This window comes from Sphaeramia orbicularis, chromosome 14 (genome assembly GCF_902148855.1).
Source record: "Sphaeramia orbicularis chromosome 14, fSphaOr1.1, whole genome shotgun sequence".
Classification (NCBI taxonomy): Eukaryota; Metazoa; Chordata; class Actinopteri; order Kurtiformes; family Apogonidae; genus Sphaeramia; species Sphaeramia orbicularis.
The window spans coordinates 43,082,461-43,091,214 of record NC_043970.1 but is presented as its reverse complement, the minus strand read 5'-3'; the positions used below and the strand labels follow the sequence as shown (position 1 = coordinate 43,091,214).

At 40.9% G+C, this 8,754-nt stretch overlaps 1 protein-coding gene across 1 annotated transcript in view; it reads left to right on the top strand.

Annotated features, from left to right (window-relative positions):
* The first annotated feature begins 3,355 nt into the window (after positions 1-3,355).
* dhrs11a (dehydrogenase/reductase 11a) overlaps positions 3,356-8,754 on the top strand; it is a 21,938-nt gene continuing 16,539 nt past the window's right edge. Inside the window, exon 1 of the mRNA XM_030154001.1 lies at positions 3,356-3,830. Coding sequence (XP_030009861.1) covers positions 3,699-3,830 — 132 coding nt within the window. The 5' untranslated portion in view covers positions 3,356-3,698. The remainder of the gene's footprint in view (positions 3,831-8,754) is intronic.

Genomic DNA, 8,754 nt, shown 5'->3' with positions numbered 1-8,754 from the left:
GATGTTTGTCATGTGTTTATTGTATCATTGTTTTGAAGAGTCTTCAGATGGTTCCGTCTCACATTAAAGCTGCAGCAGGCTTTCGTCACATATTTTTCATCAAATCTGTCAAACCTCAGTCTTAGTGCCATCCACCATAAACAAACCATGTGTTTACAGAGCTGGGAGGTAACTGGGGCATCTTCGGAATTTTGCCACGACATGCACTGTGGCAAGCGGAGGCTCACCTGGCAGCGGCATTGACACCATATTTCATTTTCATTTCATTTATGCATTTGGTAGATGCTTTTTTCCAAAGCGACTTATGGGGGAAAACCAAAATAAAAAAATTAAAAACGATAAAATAAAATACAAGAATAGATTAAAGACAAAGCAGCTGTACAATTAAAAACTGTCGTACAGAAGAATAAAAAAGCTAAATGACAGACTAAAATACAAGAATAGATTAAGAAGACATAAAAATAGCTGTTCAATTAAATAAAATAACAGAATAAACATAATAATAGATTTAAACTGGAATGTTTGAAAGTGCCAGGACAGGAGGTGCTCTTGGAAGAGCTGGGTCTTCAGGAGCTTCTTGAAGCTAGGCAGGGATGCCCCTGTTTTCATAGTGCTTGGTAGATCATTCCACCACCGTGGAACGACCCATGAAAAGAGCCTGGATTGTTTTGTGCAAGGTTTCAGGACTACCAGACAGCATTCCCTAGATGAGCGGAGTGGTTGTGGGGCATCATAAACTTTTATCAGCGCACCTAAGTAGGTAGGAGCAGACCCATTGAGAATTTTGTAGGCTAGCATTAATGATTTGAATATGATGTGGGCAGCTATGGGTAGCCAGTGTAACTCAGTGAGAAAGGGGGCGACGTGCCCTTTTAGGCTGATTGAAGGACAGACGCGCCGCCACATTCTGGTCTAACTGTAGTGGTTTGACAACACAGGCTGGAAGGCCTGTTAGAAGAGTATTGCAGTAATCCAGGCAGGAGATAACCATGGTCTGGACCAGGAGCTGGGTGGTCAGTTCAGTTTGGTATGGCCTGATCTTTCTTATATTGAATAGTGTAAAGCGACATGGTCGGGTGACAGAGGCAATGTGATCTGTGAAGGTCAACTGATTATCAATCAAGACTCCCAAGTTTGTTGCTACTTTGGTAGGAGCCAGAGATAAGGAGTCAGTTTTGATGGATATGTCATGCTGTATGGCTGGCTTAGCTGGGAAGACCAGCAGTTCAGTTTTGGACAGGTTTAGCTGAAGGTGATGGGCTTTCATCCATGCAGATATGTCAGAGACAATCTGAGATTCCCATATGTTATATGGATGAAACAAACATGACATGGAAATGGCTGAAACGCGGAAACTGTTGGAAGGAAGCAGAGGTCTGCCTGGCAGTGGCAGTCTGCAACAAACACGACGCGGAAATGGCTGGAGCTCCTCTTCCCTCCAGCCGTTTCCGCATTTCAGCCGTTATTGGTTCAGCCCTATTCAGCCATACTGGTGTGTGTGAATGGGTAAATGTGAGGCTTTGCAAAGCGCTTTGGGCACCATAAATATGTGGAAAGCGCTATATATTTACCATTTAGTGAAGGGCTGGTTCATGTTATAGGCTACATAGACGGTTGCCCAGGGCGCCAACCCGTAATAATAATTATAGTAAATAAAGAAATACGTGTACCAATTCCTTATTAATGATCTCAAAAATAAAGAAATGGAAAAAAACAAAAACAAAACAACAACCCTCCCTGTAATTAGTCAGGTGAGCTCTCCCAGACCTGGTGTGTGTGTGTGTGTGTGTGTGTGTGTGTGTGTGTGTGTGTGTGTGTGTGTGTGTGTGTGTGTGTGTGTGTGTATGTGTGTGTGTGTGTGTGTGTGAGACAGAGAGGAGCTGAATGACAGCATCAGCCAGGTGTAGAACCAAGCATCCAGGTAATAAAGGTTGGAGAATTTATCACCATGAAAAGGCCTTCCAAGCCCTTAGCTGCACAATTTAGATGCAGAGAAAAGAAGAGGGATATATAGAGGTATGTAACCTTTTATAATGTTAAAAATGTTTGATGTTACTAGCTACAGCTAGCTGAACTGAAATTAAGTAAAGTTGGCTAATAATGGAACTGTAGATGATTAAGATATGAGATATCTGCTAAGGTGTGTGGTTTACTGCTGCTGAACTGGGTCATATCTGGTTTATATATGTTTCTGTCTGGTTCATAGGTTTCTATCTGGTTTATATATGTTTCTGTCTGATTTATATATGTTTATCTGGTTTATATATGTTTCTGTCTGATTTATATATGTTTATCTGGTTTATATATGTTTCTATCTTCATTTAGTCTTTTTTATTAAAAATATGAAAGTTTTACTCTGATCTCACCCACATGGAAAACATTCTGAACCAGATCGACAGGAAACAGAAACAAACACAGAACAAAGCATCAACTGTGACAAAACGAAGGCGAACATGGAGGTGTAAATACGGAACTTTTCCCAAGATGAAACAACAGGAACATTTAACTGGAACTTCTTTTCTCTATTTAATCTGAGGTCTGAAAGAGCTGCATATTTTTCATTTATACCAGTTGGCTTTAATTTTACAGAAACAATCTGATGTTTGTTTTTTTTATCAGGTAAAATTTTGAATGAGTATTCTGTCCTGGTCTGTAGAAGGAAACAAACATAAAATTATCAGAAAAAAATCTGTGACTCAAACAAGGACAAGCGAATACAAGTAAGATCTCAAAACAAATGCTTAGAATTGAAGTTTGTCCTGTGCATATAAGGTACATGGACCATAAAATTTAATTAAATGGGGTTTAAAGACAAATAATACAGGAGATAAATATGAAATAAAATTAGACAACATCCATATCAACGATAAATAAAATCCAAGGAAGTAGAGGTAATTTCCATGAGACCATCTACAGTTCTATGTTCATTAAATGTTGAATCATACCATTAAATGAAAACGAATGAAGCTTCATAAGCACAGAATTATTTACATTTGAGAATACAGGAAGACATAAGAAGACATGTATGCAATATGCACAATATGCATTTATATTCAAAAGAAAAAAAAACTGCTTTTATAACAGGATGATGCAATGGATAACATTTATTTGGAATTTCAGAGATTATTGATTCAAGAATAAACATAAATATTAATTTTGTCAAACATATCTTTAAACAAATCCAACGTCTTCAGCTTTAGAATTAAAGTGAGATCATTACAGTCCGGGTTTGTTCTTCTTACGTAAGGCTAAACATTTGGTCAGATCACTGTGACTTCATTTAACCCGGTGTTTCTGTGCGGTCCCTGAACGCATCGCACCGCGGTCCTGCCGTTCCCTTCTCCACCGGCAGGGGGCGGTGGACGACCGGGCCGGCCGCCGTGGGATCGCATCGCCTCAGGCTCCGGGATCCCGCACAGAGTGGGAAGTGAAGCGCACCGACACTTGACACACTCCACTCTTCACATTCACCCAGAAGAGCGCATGGATCCGGGGCTTTTACACTTTGAGCGCCGCTGTCCGGGAGGCTGCACAGACCCGCACCGGAGGCAGTAGCTGCCGCAACACCGCGTCCGAACACACGAACCCCCGACAGGAGCCGCCGACAGGAGCGTCCCGAGCCGAGCGGAGCGGGTCAACGTGCAGCGCGGCGGAGGCGGCGGCGGCTGTTCGGTTCCGGAGGAGCAAGCGCGGCGGAGATGGAGCGGTGGAAAGGCAGAGTGGCCCTGGTGACCGGAGCCTCGGTGGGGATCGGAGCGGCTGTAGCCCGGGCGCTGGTCCAGCAGGGCATGAGGGTCGTCGGCTGCGCCCGGAACGTCGACAAGATAGAGGTGAGCGGGTCGAGTCGGAGCGGGGATGAATGTATGGACGGACGGACGGATGGATGGATGGATGACGGGCTCCGAAGCTAAAGGCTAACAGCTAACCGGCTAACAGCTAACCGGCTAACAGAACGAGCAGAGCCGACCCACTAGCTAACCTTAATGTTAGCTTAGCGAGCCAACGGCTAAAACCTCTGATGTTAGCATCATTTGTTCAACGAAAAAGCATAAAAACGCAGGGTTTACCGTGTGAAATGAGCCGGTCCGATGGAGTGGGTTGTTAAAAGAAAACATAATCCAAAAGAAAATTAATTATCACTTATTAATGCGAGAATGATGGGTTTTTTAACAGTAAATCTGAAGTTACAGTAGTTCTAGTAGTTCTTTAACAGATCAATGAAATGAAGATATAATCGTGTTTTTAGGTAAATCCTAAATATATATAACGAAATATTTGTCTGAATGAAAATGCAAATTGATAAAGTCTGTAGAGTCACTAAATACTCACCATAATACAACAGAAATACCACAGTGAAGAAAACCAAAGTCATCAGATTAACCAACAGTCAGTCAGAAATGAGAGGTTAAAGGTCACTGGCATCAGTCTGTTTACTTGACTAAACAATCTGAACTCGTCTATGGTGTGAGGACTTCCTGTAGTCAGGTCAGAGGTCACAGGTCAGAGGTCAGGGTAATGGCTGAAGGTTAGGTCCTCTGCTCTACCTGTCTGTTCAGTGTCATAACAGTTCAGAAACATTCACTGAACAGAACCGACCTCTGAGTCCAAATCTGAACAGGCGGTATTAGAATAGTTTTGTCATCCGTCCGTCTATCTGTCCCATGTCTGAAGAATGCATGGACATATCTGCACCACATTTATCCTGTAGGTTCATCCTGTCATGGAGCAGAGGCCTGTTGAACACAGGTGACCTATTGGACCGACAGGACAGGACCGTTCAACAGAATCTGACACAACATTTGACCCAGGGCTGTTAAAACTGTGCAGCACATTCTAGTATTTGTACAGTAATATGAGGTACATGTTTCACACAGATACAAGCAGAGGTTAGAGCGTCAGCCAGTCAGGTCATCCTGTTGTCGACTGTGGACTGAAACCCCAGCCTGGGTCCAGAACCTGGTCCAGAACCTGGTCTTGTTCTGCCCTGTTTCTAATCCTGTAGCACAGGAACAGACGTTTAAAGATGAATCAAAGCTGAGAACACATGTCATTATTTAAGACTCTAATTAGTGTCAGTGATAATTAACGGTGAAACTCTGTGAATGAGTCAGTAGATTTACAGTGAAATCACTGGTCGTAGCAGTGCCTTTATTTACAGATGACGTGGAGTGTCTTATTTCAATAAATGTGATAACGGTGACAGAGGAACTCAGACCCAGGCCGTTTCTGTGGTTTCCTGTTGTGTTCCTGTTTTTGTTCTGTTTTATTCCTGATTTTTTTCCTGTTTTATTCCTGTTTTTGTTTTGTTTCATTCCTGTTTTTTGTGTTTTATTCCTGTTGTATTCCTGTTTTTGTTACATTTTGTTCCTGATTTTATTCCCGTTTTATTTCTGTGTATGTTTAATTTTATTCCTGTTTTTCTGTTTTATTCCTGTTTTTTTCCCTTTTTTATTCCTCTTTTCACTGTTGGTTAACTGCTGTGACAGTCTTTCTGGTGTAAAGGTCCTAGTGCAGAGGCTCCGCCCACCCACACTTAATCCATAAGGCTCTTGGTTATCTGTTCAGCCAATAATTAAACCCGACTGTCAGACGACTTCACACTCAACACTTTTACATCTTAGCTCAGACCGACAGGTTCAGACGCGGTACCGGATCGGGTCAGCTCTGGTTTTATGCTGGTTGAAAATCTGGATGTTGTTATGTTTTATCAAATTAAAAAAAAAAATCTGTCATTTTGTCCCGTTTGTATTTGTGAACAGAAGTCTGGATTAGATTTAACAGATGTGAGAAGTCCATTTATAACAGGAGGGAAACTCTGACATCCATGTTTGTCTGAGTTTTTCCTCCTATTATAATTAAATATAGAATCAGAGTGAGATTATCAAAACATTTCCCACACTGAGTTGATTTCATTAGATTCTTAAGTGAGTTTTAAGTGGTGTCATCATTTTCCCATTATTCTTTTCCAATGTTTATATAGATTTATGGTAATTATTCTGATAATAATGGTCTAAAATCACGTGAAAGTATGTATTTTTTTATTGAAAGGTGATGTTTTCCTTCAGGAGGGTTTCAAATCCACCAGCTGTGTTCATAAGTCTAATACAAATTCAGTGAAAATGATGCAAGAATCTAAAATATGTGGAAATGAGTGTAGAGTAGTATTTCTACAGCCCCTGAACCCCAGTATCAGCTCATACAGTGTCCATAAACGGACAGAAATCCCATATAATGAACCCAAACTAAGACTGCTACAGACAGAAGTGGAGGAAAGGCTCCAGTCTCAGAGCACTGCTTTATGTAGGTCCGTCTGTGAGGTTCAGGGTCAGTCAATACTAAAGTTATTATTGTTAACGAAAACTAACAAAATGACAAAAACTAGACTTGTAAAAACATTTTCGCTAACTGAAATAAATAAAAACTATAATTAAAAGAAAATAAACAATAACTAACTGAAACTGTATTGTGTGCTTACAAAACTAACTAAAACGTATAAAAATTATTGATAAAATTCCCTTCGTTTTCATCTTTGTCGATGTCGGAAAGTGATTTATCTCACTCTAGCAATTTTAGCTAGCGGCACTGTACGACACTTCGTGGTCCGTCACTTGTCGTCACTTGTGGTTTAGAGTCATCTTCTGGTCCCCACTCTACCTAGAAACATGGAGACTAAAGTTGGGAGAAAGCAGCAGAGTCCTGTGTGGGATTTATTTGAATACGAAGAAGATAAAAGATACGACAAAACTAAAATTAATACTAAAACTAAACTAAAACTAAGCGTTTAGAAAAAAATGAAAACCAATAAAAACTAGCAAACCTGCTCTAAAAATGAATTAAAACTAAGTGAATTAGAGAAAAAAAAGTCCAAACTAAATAAAACTAAACTATAATGAAAAATCCAAAACTATTTTAACCTTGGTCAGTACGTTTGTAAATGTGGCATCCTGCCATTGATCTCCCATTGGTTGATGTTCCACTTAGTTTTTACGTAATCTGACTCTTTTCAGAAACGTAGTGTTTGTGTTTGAACCGGATCAGACGGCGTTCACATCTTTAACAGATGACATCAAACCCTCAGGCCTCGGTCCCTGTCCCATCACACCCCTGTCCATATCTGCACTCGGAGCCACGTGTTGAGCAACGCGTGTCCTCCCTCCATTCATACTCTGGTCACATGGTTCCTGTCAATCGTTAACTGCAGCGTCTCGTTTTCTGCCTCCGTCTGCGACTTGTGTAAGACTGAAAACAAGGTCACCGCTGACACTGCCGTGTTCTTAAAGAAACCTGATGTGAGTGCCGTTTGGTTCAGTTTAATCACACCATCGTCCTCTAGGGAGGCGGAGCTAAAGGCCGATAACGCCGGCTTTCATCAGGTCCTTCAACCGTCGAAACATCTACAGATGATTCACACCTTAAACAACACACAGCTTTTACAAACAGGAAAGAACTGCAGTCAAACCCTCACATCTGGCTTCATCAAATACAACTGAACTGGGCCAGACCCAGTCCAGACCTGATCCAGATCCGGCCCATGGGTCTGTCCCTGTGGACTCATCAGCGTCAGTGAATGAATATTTATTTTTATTTTATTTAACCGTTATTTAAGCAGGAAGTCCATTGAGATAAAGTCTGTTTTTGAAGGTAGACCTGAGCAGAGGCCGATCAGAACAATATAACAGAACAAACAGGATGAAACGTACACTTAAGACAAGAGAAAAGAGCTAAACACCAGTTTCAGAATAGCAGTTGGACACTTGTGTGGGACAGTTGGACAGGACAGGTTTGAATTCACCCAGGGGGAATGAGATGATGAAATCATAGTGACTTTAGTTCCAGGACCGGGGTCCAGTGTAGGAAACAGCTGTTCTACCAGATCCAGTGGATTGTGGATACTCTGAGGAGGAGCTGAATCCTGGTCTCCTGGATGGAGACAGGAGACGACACAGACATGGGAGGAGTTTGTACAATACAGCCTTGTGGATAAATACAAACCAACGTCCTGAGCTGTAGTGAAGGACTTGAGACCAGAGCATCCAACTCACCGTGATGGTCCTGAAGGCAGCATCTGGAATCAAACTGACACCTCTGTGTCCACACTGTGTCCAGGTGTCCACACTGTGTCCACACTGTGTCCACAATGTGTCCAGGTGTCCAGACTGTATTCCTGTAAATAACGTCCCCATAATCCAACGTACTTTTAAATGTAGTCTGTTCAACCTTTTTTCTAACATCAGTCTTCAAACATCATTTATGTCGGTAAAAAAAGCCAAGTAGTGTTTTAAGCTTTTTCATCAGATGTTCCACATGGAATATAATGGACAGTTTGCCATCAATCCAGATACCCAAGTACTTGTAGTAGTATGTTTGTAGTATTTGATTTGACAGTTTTTCAGTGTTTTCTCCGTCCTAGGGCTGAATGCTGTTATTGTCTAAGTTCTTTTGTAAAAGTCAAACTTTTTTCACATCCTTTCAAATCATTATCACCATGAAAAACCATAAAGAGAAAAAAATGATGTAAAAGATGAAATGAGATGAAAACAACATCAATGCATTTAATCATTTAGAAAACACTGTCTCTGATTTGTGTTATTTTTTTAAATCCACTTTTTTCATGGATAAAATGAGCCCAGGCTAAAGTCTTGCAGTTATAACTGATGTTAAACTGGTCTTATGGTCAAAAGCATGATGAATATTAAAAAGATGAAATATAGATTTAACTGAAACATGAGCATGTGAATAAAGTAAATCCTGCAG